At 40.9% G+C, this 16,895-nt stretch overlaps 1 protein-coding gene across 4 annotated transcripts in view; it reads left to right on the top strand.

Moving 5' to 3' along the window:
- The window catches only part of Col19a1 (collagen type XIX alpha 1 chain), a 313,337-nt gene that overhangs the window by 264,070 nt on the left and 32,372 nt on the right, over positions 1 to 16,895 (top strand). For all 4 annotated transcript variants that reach the window (XM_029483553.1, XM_021163060.2, XM_029483550.1 and 1 more), the window contains 8 exons: positions 1,112 to 1,165; positions 2,490 to 2,543; positions 5,350 to 5,394; positions 7,482 to 7,532; positions 7,613 to 7,657; positions 8,302 to 8,328; positions 12,162 to 12,215; positions 16,151 to 16,195. In XM_029483553.1, coding sequence (XP_029339413.1) covers positions 1,112 to 1,165; positions 2,490 to 2,543; positions 5,350 to 5,394; positions 7,482 to 7,532; positions 7,613 to 7,657; positions 8,302 to 8,328; positions 12,162 to 12,215; positions 16,151 to 16,195 — 375 coding nt within the window. The remainder of the gene's footprint in view (positions 1 to 1,111; positions 1,166 to 2,489; positions 2,544 to 5,349; positions 5,395 to 7,481; positions 7,533 to 7,612; positions 7,658 to 8,301; positions 8,329 to 12,161; positions 12,216 to 16,150; positions 16,196 to 16,895) is intronic.

Genomic DNA, 16,895 nt, shown 5'->3' with positions numbered 1-16,895 from the left:
TATTTGTGTGTGTGTAGATAGATAGATAGATAGATAGATAGATAGATAGATAGATATAGATGATATAGATATAGATAAAGATATAGATATAGATGTTTGAAGGCTTTCATACTGTTTCAAAGTTCATATGGGAAGCATAGCAGCAGGCAGGTAGGCAGGCATGGTGCTGGAGAAGGAGCTGGGATCTTACATCTCATCCACAAGCATGACACACACACACAGAGTGGGGGAGTCTGGGCCTGAAGGAGTCTGGCTTTTGATACCACAAAGCCCAGCCCCAGTGACACACCTCCTCCAACAAGGCCAAACCTCCTAATCCTTCCAAAACAGTTCCATTACCTACCAACTAGGAATCAAGCATTCAAATATATGAGCTGATTAAAACCATTCACATTCAAACTACCACAGTATCTCATGAATAAACCTGAAGCAATATGTGGTCTCTGGTGTTGGATAAAGTGAACTTATTCTTAAGTCTATTGGTACAAAGAACCTCAATCCAGCTCAATCCTGTTGATAGCTCGTAAATACAGATGCAGTCATTTTACCATAGTCACTTTGCCCGACATTTATAATAGACATAAAAAAACATCATTTAAGGACAGTAGAAAGAGGATTTCTAATATAAGTATAAGCAGTATAAAAATATTTTATTCCATAGAGAAACTGACTCTTGAAAGAATGGCATCATCCAATCCAGAACTTGGGTCTTGTTTTCTTTGTATGTTTTTGCTTATTTGTTTGGTCGGCATTTATACTGATGGAGGTCAAGGCCTAAGATTAATGACCATTAGGCAAGTATTGTACCACTGAGCTACAACCCCAGCCCTTCCTTCTAGAGCTTGGTGCATTTCCTATGACTCTGAAGTAACAAACAGGTGAATAATATTTTTTCTCTAATTAAAATGTGATCTAAGCCTCTCATAGTAAAAGTGGTAAAAAAAAAACTAAAATTTATGTCTGTTCCCACAACACACGAAGTAATGTGTGTTGTATATGGTGTATGGTCATAGTGGTCTTGTAGATGGCCCACAATCCGAACACCAGACGGCCTCTAAAAGTGCTGGAAATCTCCTAACACCAACATGCAACAATTCCGGTTTTTTTCCAGGGTCTTCAAGGAATCCCTGGCCTCTCGGGAGCTCCTGGCCCAACTGGACCCCCTGTAAGTATTTGCTAAGACCGCTTTCCTCATAGGCCATACCTGTAGGATGATACATGGTACACTAATATTCCTGGTGCCTCTCCTGCTCTGTATCTCTGTGTAGCTCAGCCATTGCCAAGTAAAGTAGCCCCTTAAAGCACTCCAACTTTCAAATAAGATTATTTAAGCCTGCTCCGTGTCCTGGAGACTTCTCTTCAGAATTTTTGCCAAGCCAAAGAGCTGCTTCTCACTCTGCTGGAGGTAGAGTACTCAAGTACACTCTCTCCTTGGTTATAAATTTTTGGCACTAACCTTAGAAGAGATATTCACATGCCACACAAGCTGAGAATTTTCTAAAGGAAAATAACAGGCCAAAGATTATCAGCTTTAATTTGTTGTATTCCTGTATGTGAACTTTTTTTAAATTCTGTTTCGCCACCCCCTGAACACGGCAGTATGGCCTTTGGGTTATCTTGTTTTTCTGGAACAGAATCTTCTTTCATCTCCAACCTGACAAACCCAATCTCTTATTTAGAGTTTAATTCTAAGCAATCCTAAGGTTCAGTTGACAGATAAAAGATGGGGCACACAATCACACTGGAGTTTCAGACCAACAAATAATGTTTGTTTAAGTTTGTCCCAAATAATGCATTTTCCTTTAGAAACCAACTCCACTAAAGTCACTGTCTCAACTTCTCTGTCTCTTCTCTTAAAGTCCCTATGCCAGTAAATTATTTTTATCTCTCAAATAAGAAGTGATCATTTGATTAATATTTTGAGGCATAGGTTTGGTGTAACTAAAAGTTTATCATTTATGTTTGTATCTACATAGTAAAACTTAAAATTATGAAAGAGAACTGTAAAAGAAACCACAAGAATTACTGTTAATTCTACTCTCAAAGGAGAATTAAGATTAACTTTTGTTTTCCTTTTTATAATGCAGATCACATAACTCAGTATGCACATTTTTCATTCTGCCCAGTATTGGAGTATTTAGGATGTTGATCACTACCAAAATTATACCTCATTTAGAAAGACGTGTTATGTAAATTGGCATTTAAACAGCAAGGCTAAATTCTTAAGTGTATCAAAAGGTTTCAATTAAGGTCATTAAATGTGGTTAGCCAAGGTGAAAAAAAAACCACACAGATAGAAAATTTAACCTTCTAAGGGCTTATCAGGAGAATACAGGCTGCTGTATCAGCCTGAAGAAATATAAGCTGGTAGAACCGATTTAATTAGGATCAAATGACCTTCGAAATGGGTAGGTTTAAGCGGTCACCTTCCACCACCTTTTAACCATTGGCTTGTTGGTTCCATAACAACAAGCTTTTCATTTTTACAGGGCTTAACAGGAAGAACTGGACATCCTGGTCCCACTGGAGCAAAAGGTGACAAGGTACAAAGGAAAATGGGGCTTGGGTTAGGGGTAAGGTGGGACCATTTACTGTGAGCTCCATTCAATCAAGGGCAACCTACAAGAGCAAATGACGTATGCTGGGCAGTGGCTACTCGTGGAGTGGACTTGCAAAGATGTTGGTCTAAAAGTGGGTCCAAACACAGGTGTTCATAGATGAGAACTCTGGGTTTGGAGATAGAAAATCCATAGGGTTCAGAAGCTGAGACATCCATTTGTGAGGAAGAGTGACTAGTTCAAGCCTCCTAAAGAGGTAAAGGTAAGCTGGATTGTAATGTATCAGAGACTTCCAGCTATGGCTATCTTGTTCTCTTTGGACTTTTGTAATATATATATATATATATATATATATATATATATATATGCTCTAAACAGCATTTTCAAAATCTCAGAAGCTAGAAAATCCCCCACCAAAGCACTGGTGGTTTTGGTAGCTGGCGGGCCCATTTTCTTGTTCACAGAGGGCATGTTCTAAATGAGTCTGTGTGGTTCAACAGTAACGAAGCTCTTTCAGGCTTCTTTATAAGGGCACTGATCCCATTCATGAACATTCCACCCTGTGACCTATCTCCTAAAGGGCCCATCTACTTCATCGTCCTATGAGTAGGATTCATGCTGTAAGTTTAGAAGAGGAAAGCCCAAACATTCCAAGCAAGCTCCCTGGCTCCAGATGATGCCTTGCTGGCTATCAAGACAAGGATCAGTAACCAAAGGATTTGTGAGACAGTCTGGTAATTGCTGTCCCTAAAAGACCTTGGCAGGAAATGACTAAAACCATGTTCCCTGGGAAGAAGAATGTATTAGTTACTTTAGTTGCTATGTCAAAATATCTGAGAAAACAGCCAAAGGTGGGGAGGGTTTGTTTGGACTTACAGTTCAAGACCTCAGTTCATCGTGGTGGGGAGGTCATGGTAGAAGAAAGATCTTGAGGTCTTGAGTTCACATCTACCGCATCCGTAGGCAAGAAGCAGAGATAGTTGAATACTACTTTTCTGCTCCCTTATTCAGTTGGGCCTCCAGCCTGTGTGATAATGATGCCCCTATTCAGGGTGGGTCCTCCTACTAAACTTTTCTGGAAACACCCACCTAGAGGTGTGTTGCCATGGTGATTCTAAATCTCATCCAACCGACAGTGAGGACCAAACATCACAGCTCACAGCTGTGTGCTGTGGCTGGGAGGGAAAACCAACAGCATGGGAGTATCAAGCTGTCATGGTGTAAGATCTCACTTGGCATTACAGTGCCCATCCAGGCATAGCCACCGAATGGATGAAGTAGCTACAGCTATTCAGATTAAGGAAATGAGTGCAAAGAGCCACAGAAGCTGCTTAAGTGTCTCCTGCACGCACGCTTGCCAGGATGCCACATCCTGAGCAGAGGGAAGCGTGATGGTATCAAGATCCCCGAGGTGCTTAGAGGAAGCAGTGTGCTAGAGAGCCCCAGCACATTTTTATCCTGTTAATATCTTAAGGATCTCTCTGTCCCAGCCCCTTTCCTCTATTTTCTATGAAAATTATTCAGCCCTTGACTTGCCTTTGAAGTTAATGGGAATTCCACACTGAAATGAGCTTGAGGGCACAAATGAGAATATTCCTTCTGATGTGCCAGGGGGTGGGAGGAGTGTTCCTGATAGGCACATATTGTTTGTTGACTCATGGGAAGTGTGATGTAATGCTCTGAAGGGCATTGGCAGAGGTCAACAGAACAGAGGGAGTCTTAGGGGGATGGCAACCATCAAAGCCGCGTGGGAAAGATACAGCACGCTTCCTCAGTGTGCGTGTGCATACTCGGGCAGTGCATCACGTGAGAAGCTTTACTGTTTATGTACATTGATAAATATATGGCTTGTGGTGTGTTCCTTTGTTGGTAGGAAACAGATGAATATTGAAATAAGATCTTCAGTCTAGTTCTGAAAGAGGACTGACGTCCCTCAAAATTCCTGGGCATCATATGCTCTGTGTTGTCACCATCCCTGATAGATGTGGCCTAGAACATTTTATAATGATACCATTCTAAAAGCAGTGCGCAGTTATAGGAACGACTCTAAAAAGCCAAAGGGGCTGCAACAACTGCTTCCCATGAATGGACTGGTCAGTATTTCTGTGCTTTGTAAAAGTCACTTACCAAGTTTCAATTCAAAAAAAAAACTCACAGAATAGTTATCGGTCCAGTAAGCAATTATTGGAGTCCCATTAGCCTTTAGATTTATGTCTCCTACAAGCTATTACACTGTACAAACCATTCCCCTAAATAGTGTCATAGCCAAATCATCACTTCCACTCAGTCAAACACACCTCACCTGGTTGTAAGGTTCGATATGACACGGGTTGTGACTTCATACTTCAGTTACATTTTCCACTATGAACTGGAGGGAGTGAAGATGAAGCCAAAAGTGAAGGCTAATCCAGAGAGCCACAGTCTCCAAGTCCACAATTTATTCACATGAACTCTGCCCTATCCCCCACGCTCACATAGGAGGAAAAAATCCCCCACCTATACTCAAAGCCCAGGGCAGGTCACCTAACTGGTCTACCCCCAGTGAAACTGTCACTCCTAGAGTTCGCACAGCGAGAATCCAGATGGACTTGAAAGGGGGTATTCACTTTCCTGGGGTGGGGAAATGTATTTTACTGGGTTAAGGAGCAAGCTAAGCTGAATAGGATCGCAAGGCTGAAGCCAAATGACAAGCTATCATGATTTCGGAAGATTGCTTTCTGAACAACCTGGTTCACAGACTTGGAGTAGAAAATGGCCAAACCATTAATTCAGGCCTGTGTCTCTCTTGCAGGGTAGTGAGGGACCCCCTGGGAAACCTGGACCTCCTGGACCCCCTGTGAGTTGTTTGAGGTTTTAATTCTGTGTACTTATGACTCATGCGGAGGTTACCTACATGCTTGCAAAACAAAATATTCAGTTGAGTGTGTGCTTGTGTGACTGCTTGTGTGTGAGCATGTGTGCCTGTATACATGCCTGCATGTGTGTGTGTGTGTGTGTGTGTGTGTGTATGTGTAAATGACATGCAATGCAGCATTAGGTGGGCCTAACCTGTCCCTATTTCAGCTCAGCTACAGTCTGCAGTGTTTAGAGTTGTCCGTATACTGTGAACCTCTTTTTCATGGAATCCAGACGCCTGACTCTACTTCCATCAACGGATGGAGAAACATTTGACTACACAGATAATAAAACTCCACAGATAATAAAAGGCCTTTAAGAAGACATCTTTCCAACCACACAATTTGCTTTTTCAAAGATGTTGTTTATGTTCACCCCATAAGCAGTGTCTGAGACGGGAGGACATTCTACTTCCATGGCACGCAGTGAGAAAAATGCCCCAGGGCTCTGGAGGTCTTCTGCCCTAGTCAGCCACACAGATTTCCAAGGAGGCTGTGCAGAGCAGCGCGGCCTCTCTCTGTGGCAAGTCTGCCCTCTTGTGGAGCCATGTTCGAATAGCAGAAGAGCTGAGGCTCACACGTGTTATTTCCTCTTAGGAACTTAAAAAACCAAACTTAGCAGAGAAAGGGTGAAGTCTCACAGTACCTTTCTGAAAACTAAAGAATATGTTATGAGTCTGGGTATAGGTGCGTGTTTTACACACAAATTAACTGCCTTGGCCTCCGCTTTCTTTTCTTTTTTTTTTTTTTTTTTTTTTTTTTTTTTTTTTTTTTTTCGAGACAGGGTTTCTCTGTATAGTCCTGGCTGTCCTGGAACTCACTTTGTAGACCTCCGCTTTCTTAAACACATTCTGCATCTGATTCTTCTTTCACATAGAAGCAAGCCAGACAACTCATGGAGTTCAGATTCTAAAATATGTCATCTCCTCAATGGGGGTAAAAAGCATAACATATCATGAGACTATTAAAGAAACCTGTGATTTTTCTATAAGGCTTAAGAAATCTGCCTCTTGTCTCTAGATTATTTTTTTTAAGACAGATTATACATCTTCTCTTGGGAAACATTCTTATATCTATTCCAGGCTAAGTATACTGAAATATAGCCCATGTTCAGTTATTGCCAAAAGAATGAAGAATCAATAAAAGGATAAACAGACAGAGTATCCTCTTCTGTCACCACTGATTTGAAGATGCGTGGAAACAGTGCTCTCTGGGCACGGCTACTTCTACTGTTATCCTCAAGCAGTAATGAAATAAAGACTCCCCTGTTTTTACAACTGAGGTATAAAAAAATAACAAAAAAATGAAAACACACTTGGAATTTTTTCTAAGAATCTGTTATCCTTTCTAGGTGTTTCCAAACTGAATGTTTCATGTGCATTTTTGCAAACATGGACGAGAGTTTTCAAGCTACATAATGAGTGCAGCTTCATGCTCTGTATTTATGTTTCAAGGTTTTAGTTTGGTTGTTTTGCTTGTTTGTTTTGAGCAAGTTCTTGTTCCCTGGTTATTAAAGACATTTTGGTAGAAGCATCCACACAGGGCGTTATGAATGAAGTTATCCTCCCATTCACCTTAAGTTTCTGTCTGGCTTGAAGAGACCGTGGGGAAACATCACTTTGCAGTTGGCAAGCTGTTCCCTAGTCACATCTACATCAGTCCTACTGCATGGCTGCCTGCAGGTCAGCAGGCTGAGAACACAGTAAATTGGCCATTCAGACGCTGAATTTTAATGAGCAGATAGTATTTTTTCATCCGAATGCATTAGTGCCTCATCTGCTGCACCTGAACACGATTCAAACTCCAACCGGAAGCATCCGAGTGTTCCAGACGTAGGTCAGGTTCCTTTGTCCAGTTTTCCCCACTGTTTTAAAATATTGAAACACTGTGGTATTTGGTTTATGGTATTAAATTCACCTTAAATATAGAGTAGGGGAAAATTATGTAAAAGTTAATATAGAAAGAATGCCATTTGATAAAATGACCAAAGTTCCAAGTGCTAACTTCGGTGTCTCATTTTTTTCCTAAGGGTGTCCTGCTCAATGAGGGAAATGGCATGAGCAGTTTATATAAAATCCAGGTACCTCCATGTCTAATTACCTATGATCTATAAATCTATAATCTATAAATTATTCTCATCTGCTTTCTCTTCCCTTGAAGGGAGGGGTGAATGTTCCCAGTTACCCAGGACCTCCGGGCCCCCCAGTAAGTGCAGATGCTTTTTCTTTAAGTTGCCTTAGCTTGATCACAATAATGATGGGGGGGGCGGGTCTGCCTTGAGCTCACTGAAAACTGAATGTCACAAATATCACCCAGTTTTACAGAGGAGTAAAGAAGTACAACTAATTTAAATAAAAGAAACAGTGAGTAAAGCCTTAAAATATTTAGCATAGTATTGTCTCTTTCCTTATAGTTAATCTAAGCTCTAAATCAATGTCCACATGTGTCCATAGAAAGAGCACCATGTTGTTTCTTTAGACTTATTTTATTTTAATGATATAAGGTGGATGGGGGCTGGGAGGTTATATGCATGGAATATGCATGCAATTCCTGTATGAGCCAGAAGAGGGTGCTAGATTTCCTGGAGCTGGAATTACAGGTGTAAGCCACACATCATGGGTGCTAGAACCTGCACTCAGGTCCTCTGGAAGAACATTATGTGCTCCTAACTACTGGAACATCGCTAGACCTCAAATTATGTTTCTAAACTTTACTCTAAATCTAACCTTCAGCAAAAGCAAAATACGTACCTTTCTTATATTTGTTAACAAGAATTGAAAGAAAATGCTCCAGATTCTACAATGGTGGCTTAGTCATAATTAAACTACCTTTCCACACTTTTCTTCCAGGGCCCAAAAGGTGATCCTGGCCCAGTGGTACGTATGTTCCTACTTCTGTGATGTCTTTGTTAACACTAGAAAAGGCGCCAGGCAAAGACAGGCTGTGGTCTTGAGTGTGTATCAGTGAAGGTGTCAGACAAGCAAGCAAATGAAGAAATCTCAGCAAATGAGTTCTTTATTTTCATGATGCTTTAGTCCCCATTCTGTGCCTGCCCTTGAGGCTCTGCTCTTTCCTTTAGAGGGTTTTAAAAATCGTCCTCTGATGCAGGAAGACGCGTAGAATGCCCTTGATAAATAGAACGCTTTCCTCTGACCGCCTTCTTTGGATGATTGATGCAATGTAAAGTCACTTGTGGAAGAGAAACACTTAAGGGAGAGAAATCCCTTACTACCTCTGACATCTCACCAACCAGAAAAGGGAAGGGGGTTGTTTATTTACTTTGCAAGTCTTGGGCAATTATTCTGCAGGGAGCGTAGACTGTCATAGCCCTTTGTATTGAGTGGAAGACAGCAGGAGGTTAACACTCAGCAAGGAAGGAGATCATGTCCTCCAGCTGCCCCAAGGATGACAACTGTTCTCAGCATCTCTCTCAATGGTGGAGCATCCCTGCAAAAGCTCTGCCAAATTCAATTAGATTCCCTCTAACCTTCGGCACTTCTTTTCCTGCCATGTCCTTTCCAAGCAAATATTCCATCCTTCGGGTCCCATTTGTATATCCTTTCATCCTCTGAGGGAAGAAGTGAAAATTAATGTACCTGATACTGAGATAAGCTTCCCAACCACCTTCTGATGCTATGTGAAAAAAAAAATAATAATGAGTCATTTTACTATAATAGTAGAAGTTGGTAAAACTGTCTGAAAGAAAAAGCATTAAACCAGAAAAGAGACAAACCATGGAAAGTGACTTTTTCAAAAGAGAGTTATCAAGGAAGTTATCATTGTTACTGGTCAGTATATATTAGATGTCTATCTGATTTACCCTAAAATAATTATTTCAAGTCCTTTGTACTATATTCTGAATCCCAAATGTGTTATATGGAAGTTACCATTTCTTTGTTTGCAACTTTTAAAATACTATTATATATGGTCATCTAGAAATATGTTGTTCATTTTTTATTTCTATTTCTCATCATATTGATAAAAATCTCCCCCTAGTCTTACTGTCCTACAGACTTTTAAAATAGCACTGCCTCTGAGTCACAGAGAGAAATTTAGACTTCTCGTTGACTTCTCTGGGACACTCTTTAAGTTCTAATGTTAATAATTGGCAGATTAGGGTAAGAAAAAAATTAAATGCTATACTAAAGAGTACATTATAATTCATTAGCACTGGAAAGAAGCTGGTCAAAATATAAAGACTGTTTGAGAAAAATTTGAAGAAATTAGGTCCCATATTTCTTAGCTGTGACAGAACAAATAATAATAAAAAAAAAAAAAAACAACCGAAGAATAGTCTCTGTTTAGACTGTGAGCTTGTGTGAATGAAACACAAAAACAGAGATAGAAAGCTGTGGGGTTGAATATTGTGTGAACATCCACACTTACCATACAAACAAAATTCCCTGAAATTACTCCCCCAAGTCCTATCTGCCTGTGCACAGCCACCCGTCATACTCATTGTCACACACCATCTGCTGGGTCTGGAGAAACCACACACCACGGCACAGGAATAAGCCAGGAATGAGAGAACTGTACTGACCAAGTACGTATTTTAAAAGGGAACAAGAATGAGCTGGGTAGGGGAATATCCTCTCTGGGTGTCCTTCAAGTTCCATGACAAGCTAAAGTCAGCTTCGTGTCACTGTGACAAAGCACTTGAGATAAACAACTCAGAAGGAGGAAACATTGTTTTGACTGACGTTTCAGACCATTGTCCAACCTGTGGTGAGTCAGACTATGTACCAGGGAACACTTAGGGAGGCTAAGCTGCTAGTCTCAGGGTGACACAAAGCAAAAGACCTCTTTCCTTTATAATCAAACCCTGTCTCTACAGCTCATTAAGCTATAAGTCTATAATGGGCTAATTGATGTGGTCACAGCCTTCATGACCCCCTCTTCTGTGTGCAGCCACATTGCAGATCAGCCCTTAAACTCATGCACTTTGAGGGGGATCTTTAAGATTCAACATACAACACGTGGCAATAATAATCTTCTGAATAAGCCTTTATAGAGGAAAAAAATTACCTTCAATTGAATCTGCTAATAACTGATGCAAACCACTTTTTTTTCCTTTAGTTATTCGATGTCTAAATGATTTGAATTAAATATTTAACTACTATGTACTCTCAAACAAATGCTGATTAATTAATTGATTGCTTCTTCTATCCTAAGGAAAGACTGTTGAGAGTGTAAACAAAGAAACATGATACTAGGAAATATTCCACGCATCAATAACTAGGAGTCCCCTTCATACTGATTCACACAGAATACAATCTGAACACTTTTTATCATTTATTCTTATGATTGACAGGTTTTATATATATATATATATATATATATAGAGAGAGAGAGAGAGAGAGAGAGAGAGAGAGAGAACTTTTTAAAATTATGAAACATAAACATACCAAGTTTTATGCCCACTTGTTTAATAGTGTGTATTAGGGAATAAGCAATAATGTGTTTACAGATTAGAAGTCTTTCAGATGTGTATTTTGTGTACAAAAATACATCTACAGAGAATACAATGGAAAAGCTTGCTATTCTGTGTTACATTGTTTTTTATTTGTTTGTTTTGAGACAATGTCTCACTGTGAAGCACTGGCTGGCTGGCTGGCTGGGGAACTCCCCTTATAGATCAGGCTAGCCTGGAACTCACTCTGATCTGAGATCTACCTGCCTTTGCTTCTGTTCCCCAGGTGCTAGGATTAAAATCCTGCACCACCACACCCAGCCAGTGTTGTTAAGTTTAAAATATCCACTGTCCTAAGAAAATGTTAACAGTTACCAGTACTTTATAAGAATTTATCAGATAACTCTCACTTTACCTATTTCTCTATTTTTCTAAAGATTTTTTTTTTGTTTTTCTATGCTTTCCTTGCATATATAGCCGTGCACAACATGTAAGCAGTACCCGCAAGAGGCCAGTAGAGGGCATTGTATCCCTGGGACTGGAGTTACAGGTGGTTGTGAGCTACTTTGTGGGTGCTGGGAACTGAACCAAGGTCTTCTGCAAGAGCAACCAATGCTCTTAACTGCTGAGCCTCTCTCTGAACCAACTCTACATCCTTCTTGATCACAATGTTTATTTGTTCAAATAATCAGCACTTTCAACATAGATTTTCCAAATATCTTACTTAAAGACGTATAGTCTGGGACAGTGCAGTAGAATATATATAAAGGACAAATGTTTTGTTTTGTTTTGTTTCAGTGCTGCGTATCCCCTCCTAGCACCCGTCAGCTTGAGCAATGACTTAGAATGGCTGGAGGTGCCTCTCCTAGGTGATCTTCCTAAGCATTTACAATCGTGTTAAGGATGCTACATGTTCTGCTTTGAGAGCTCCAGTTTCATTCGCTCATAAAGAGTTCAATCTTATTATATCATAAGCTAGTAGCCCCAGGTGCCTCACAAATTGGCAAACTTTATTAAAATCTGCTTTTCATTTTAATCCTTGCTAAAATTGGAGCTACTAATATACTAGAGGGATTCGTCCTGATTAGATTCTTAATCAGAATAAAAACAATTAATCAGAAAATGGACTCATGCCTGGAGAATAGCTTTAATTCCCAAACTGTTTTCATATACCTAATTTGAAAAAAGAGGATACCGTCCACTTGCCAAGTTTCAAATCAGAATTGAGGAGCATAGGACATAAAGACGCTGACTTTAAACCATTGCTTACAAACCTTTGGTCGTTATTCCTCTTTATAGGGAGAGCCTGGTGCAATGGGCTTGCCAGGACTAGAAGGATTTCCTGGTGTAAAGGTAAGCACAGAAGTTAAAAATTCATTCCCTCATCTTCAGAAATGTGTATGTACCTCCTAGCATGCCAATAACTGTTTCATGAAACATAAAATGAATGTATAAGGAAATGAAACAAGTGACTCTTTTATATTTATAGGACTCATTTTCTAGGGCAGGATACAGTTATATAAGCAAGATGAAAACAATGATATCACAAAGAAATTAAAGTAGAATAGGCCGGGTCCAGAGAGATGGCTCAGTGGTTAAGAGCACTGTCTACCTTTCAGAAGACCCAGGTTCAATTCCCAGCACCTATACGGCAGCTCCCAACTGTCTGTAACTCCAGACAATCCACAATCATCCACAAAAACATATAAAAACTGATACACATTAAATAAATGAATTAGTCCTTTTTTAAAGAGTAGAATGGATTAAAGGGCTTCATGCATGCTTGGGGTGGGAGCCCCCATGGTAATCATCTGATCGCCGAGAAAGTAAGAGCTGTCCAGTGGCTTAAAGGAGGTGAGTTAGCCACGTGGAGCAGAAACAACAGATGTTAAGATCCTGAGACAGGCCACCTCCTCCAGGCATGATAAGAAGGTGAGTGTGTGGATGCAGAAGTCTTGGCTATGAGGTCTGAGACGTCATAGAACGGTGCCCTCATCACATGGAAGATGGGAGTGCTGCTCAGTATGGCCACTGGAAGAACAGTACTGTCTGTATCTTTAGCGTCAAGGAACATGAGAGATCGAGATAAGCTCCCACATTATCTAGTCTTCGAGTTTGCTTTCTGTGGCTGTGAGAAAACACTCTCACCAGAAGCAACTTGGGAGAATAAAAGGGCGAGTTTGGCTTGTGCTTCTGTATCACACTCCACCATCAAGGGAAGTCATGGCAGGAGCCCAAGCAGCAACCTGGAGGCAGAAACTGAAGCAGCCATGGAAGAGTACTGGCTACGGACTTGCTTTCCTTAATTCACTCAGCTGAAGTCTTAAGACAGCCTAGGAACCACCTGCCCAGTGGAGGCATCACCCACAGTGGGATGGGCCCTCCCACAGCCATCATTAACTAAGAAAATGCCCAGCAGACATGCCTAGTGAGCCATTCCCCAGCTGGGACTTCCTCTTCCCGGGTGACTTTAGAATGTCTTAATTTGTCATAAACTAACAAGAACATCTAGTAATTTTGATAAAAGTTGTCTCAGGGATGTGGGATTGGTACATTTATCTTGGTTCATGGTATATTAGAAAATAAGTAAGCTCGTGTTTCAAAGCAGGAACCTAAATAAGCATGAACAAAGAGGGTTATCTGCCAGTGTAGACTTTAATCTTTGACCCTAAGCAAAACCCAGAGCCATTGATAAGAACAACACAGCCACCTGAGTTGGAAGGAAACAAAGCCAGCTAGAAGGTGGTGTTTGTCAGCTTTGTAACAAATGCCTATAAAGAGAAGACTGAGCCAGGCGTGGTGGCTCACACCTTTAATCCCAGCACTTGGGAGGCAGAGGAAGGCAGATTTCTGAGTTCGAGGCCAGCCTGGTCTACAAAGTGAGTTCCAGGACAGCCAGGGCTATACAGAGAAACCCTACCTCAAACACACACCCACAGAGAGAGAGAGAGAGAGAGAGAGAGAGAGAGAGAGAGAGAGAGAGAGAGAGAACTGTTGAACTGTTGTTTCAGCTCATGGCTTGGGAGGTTTCCTCCCCTGATTGTTCTCATTGCTTTTGGAGTCTGGTGAAGAAGTACAATAGATAAGAGCATGTGGTAGCCAGAAAGCAAAGATTGAAAGACAAGAGAGGGCTGTGGTCGCAGATCACCCCTTTAATGACCTGACTTTGTCCTGTGAGGCTTCATAGACTAAAGATTACACCATCTTCCAATGGCACCACAGGCTGGCGAGTAAGTCTTCAACACATGGGCCTTTGAAGAACTAGAGCACAGGCCATTCCAGCATCCAGGTGGAAGCTAATGTTGGTTGGCTCAGAGTAGATATGGTGGGTAGAGAAAGAAATGACTAGATTATAGACACTGTTTGAGGAAAGAAAAAAACAGGGTTTTCTGATTGATTAGATAAGTGTAAGGAATAGAGTTGTCAAGGAAGACTCTAAGTTTTGTGACTAAGCAACTAGCATGATGGGTAGTCAGGAAGTGAAAGAAGGAAGTATGAAGTAGTCATGGTCGCTAAGCATAGTCAGATCAGTCCCCACAATTGCTTACATTTCCGCAGCCAAGAGTGGACTTTCAAGTAAAGATAGAGAACGGTAGATGAGTGGGTTTAAACGATGCCCTAGCTTTGATAAGCATAAGCGAACACTTAAGCACAGATATGTGAAGAGAAGATTAATGGTAACAACAGGGAGATATGAAAGCAAGTGACTGCAGAATTTTAACTGGGCATAAAAGAATCAGACCATGCAAGGGAGTGGAGGATAATGAAAACTTTGAACCATACATGAATCAAGGGCCTTGGGATGTTGATGGCCAAAAGCTGAAATGTTTGAGAATGAGATGCTGGGAGCCATGTACACATTGACTGTACTCACACACGAGGCAAGATGATTAGGGAAACCCAACGGTGTGAGGAGTCTCAAAAGTGGAGGCTTTCAGAACACTAGCATTTATCATATATGTACCAGTTTCCACTGGAGGAAACATTACAGTATAGTCAAGATAAAAACAAATGAGAATTACACAAGTATATCCTTTTCCTGGTTGTTTTTTCCTTACATTTTGGTTGACCCATGAAGTTCCTATATGTATATGTAGTGGATTGCAGTCATAGCAGGGTTGCTGTGATATCAACACTTCCAACATTGGGTACTTCTTTGGGACAAGCGTAATGGAAATCCGCTCCTCTAAGTTCTGTGAAATAAATGGCATGGTATCACCGTGGCAATCCTACTGTGAAACAACACAGTGGCTCAGAGCCATCAGTAATGGGATATGATGCCCTCTTCTGGCAGCCAGATGTATGTGCAGATAGAGCATTCATACGTTAAATAATAAATAAATAAATAAATAAATAAATAAATACATCTTTATTTTTAAAATGCCTTTGTATTATCCCATGTGTAATCACCAGCATACAAGACATTGTCAGCTGTACCTGAAACATCACACTGCCTCTGGAAAAGCACCCAACACATTCTGTTTCTAAGAGCAATTAAATAGGTTTTCTAGCAGGTCAGCAGAGGAGAACCACAGATCTTCAATCCTCCGCCTTTCTCTTCTAACCCTCGCATCCACTGGGATGAGGTTAAGAAGGGATTTCTAGAAAACATTCAGTACGATTAATCTTTCAGGTCACAGTAATGATGTTTATTATGGGTAGAATTTTAAATATTAACTAGCTTTAGCTGTAAGAATGCATGGTTTGCTCTTAAAATAAGACAGAGGAATATCTTAAATGATGCTCTTCATTAGGGTTATGGATCGCTTTGTTATGTAGAGGGAGAAAACATAATAGGTGGACTTGTGCCTTCATTGTTTTCTGCTCTGCTAGCTTTCTCCATACACGCTAATATCGGTAGCACTTATCATAGCCAAACAAAGCTTTACAAATCCAATTTCTTTGAATGATATACATTTGTACCATATTTGTGTCATTTCTACCCCTTCTTCTCTCCCTCCAACTCCACTGCCAGCCCCACACCCTCTCAAATTCACAGCATCTTCTTCACTAATACACACACATGTATAAACAGCAGGTATATGAAGACGACCTGTTGAGGACATTTAGTTTTTAGTGTGTGTGTGTGTGTGTGTGTGTGTGTGTGTGTGTGTGTGTGTGTGTGTTTAGGCCTGGCTGTAACTCTTGATCTAGGTAAGGGTAAGGCTTTGAGATTTTTTTTTCCTCCATACACAACAGATGTCAAATTACTCTTTGAGCAATGATTCTAAAAGCGAAGAGTCCATAGACATCATTGTAAGTAGCCATTTCTATCTTTATCCCAACAGGGAGATCGAGGCCCAGCGGGCCCCCCAGGCATAGCCGGCATATCGGTGAGTTGGGTTTATCTCATCTTAGCTCAGTTACATATTTCTGTGCCCATACCCAGACTGTAGCTACTGGTCAAGGAAGCTTGGAGTATACTGTGACTCTGGGGGCAGCCACTGCCCAGAGCTTGTCCCTCTCTCGTCCCTGGCGTGTCTTTTCTTAATTTTGATCTTTCTTCTGTTTTTCCTTCCCAAGTTTCTTAGTAAATCCATGGCTGTGTGTTAGTGTGTGTGCACAGCTCTGAAAACTCACTTGTTGTATCTCTGTCCCTGGCATATTTCACAGTTCTCCATCTTCCAAGGGCCAAGTGCTTATCCTGGGGCACACACGTCAGGCTCCCTCCTGCATACAGCTCTAGTCTGCCCGGTGTTTGCTTCACCCAGGGTTATTAGCAGAGCTTTATTGCTGCTAATGTTCCCTCATAAACCAGGCCTCTGTCCTCTCCATCATTTTTGTTGCTCTCTGGTGTCAAATGCTTTTATCTCATCAAGGTCTTTACAAATGAATAGGAAGTGCTCCCAGAAAGGTTGAAATCATTTCTCGGAGCCCTTGGGATACTTCTGATCTTCATTCATGATGCCCTCATTAAAATTTTGTGGTCACGGTTTATGAATAAGAGGCCCATTTATCTCTTGCCAGGTGACCCTGCAGGGAAAGTCCAGTTATCCCATTGCAAGAAAGTCAGTGGAGACCATATGCTCAGGT

Source organism: Mus caroli, chromosome 1 (assembly GCF_900094665.2).
Source record: "Mus caroli chromosome 1, CAROLI_EIJ_v1.1, whole genome shotgun sequence".
Lineage (NCBI taxonomy): Eukaryota > Metazoa > Chordata > Mammalia > Rodentia > Muridae > Mus > Mus caroli.
This window is presented reverse-complemented; position numbering and strand designations above follow the sequence as displayed.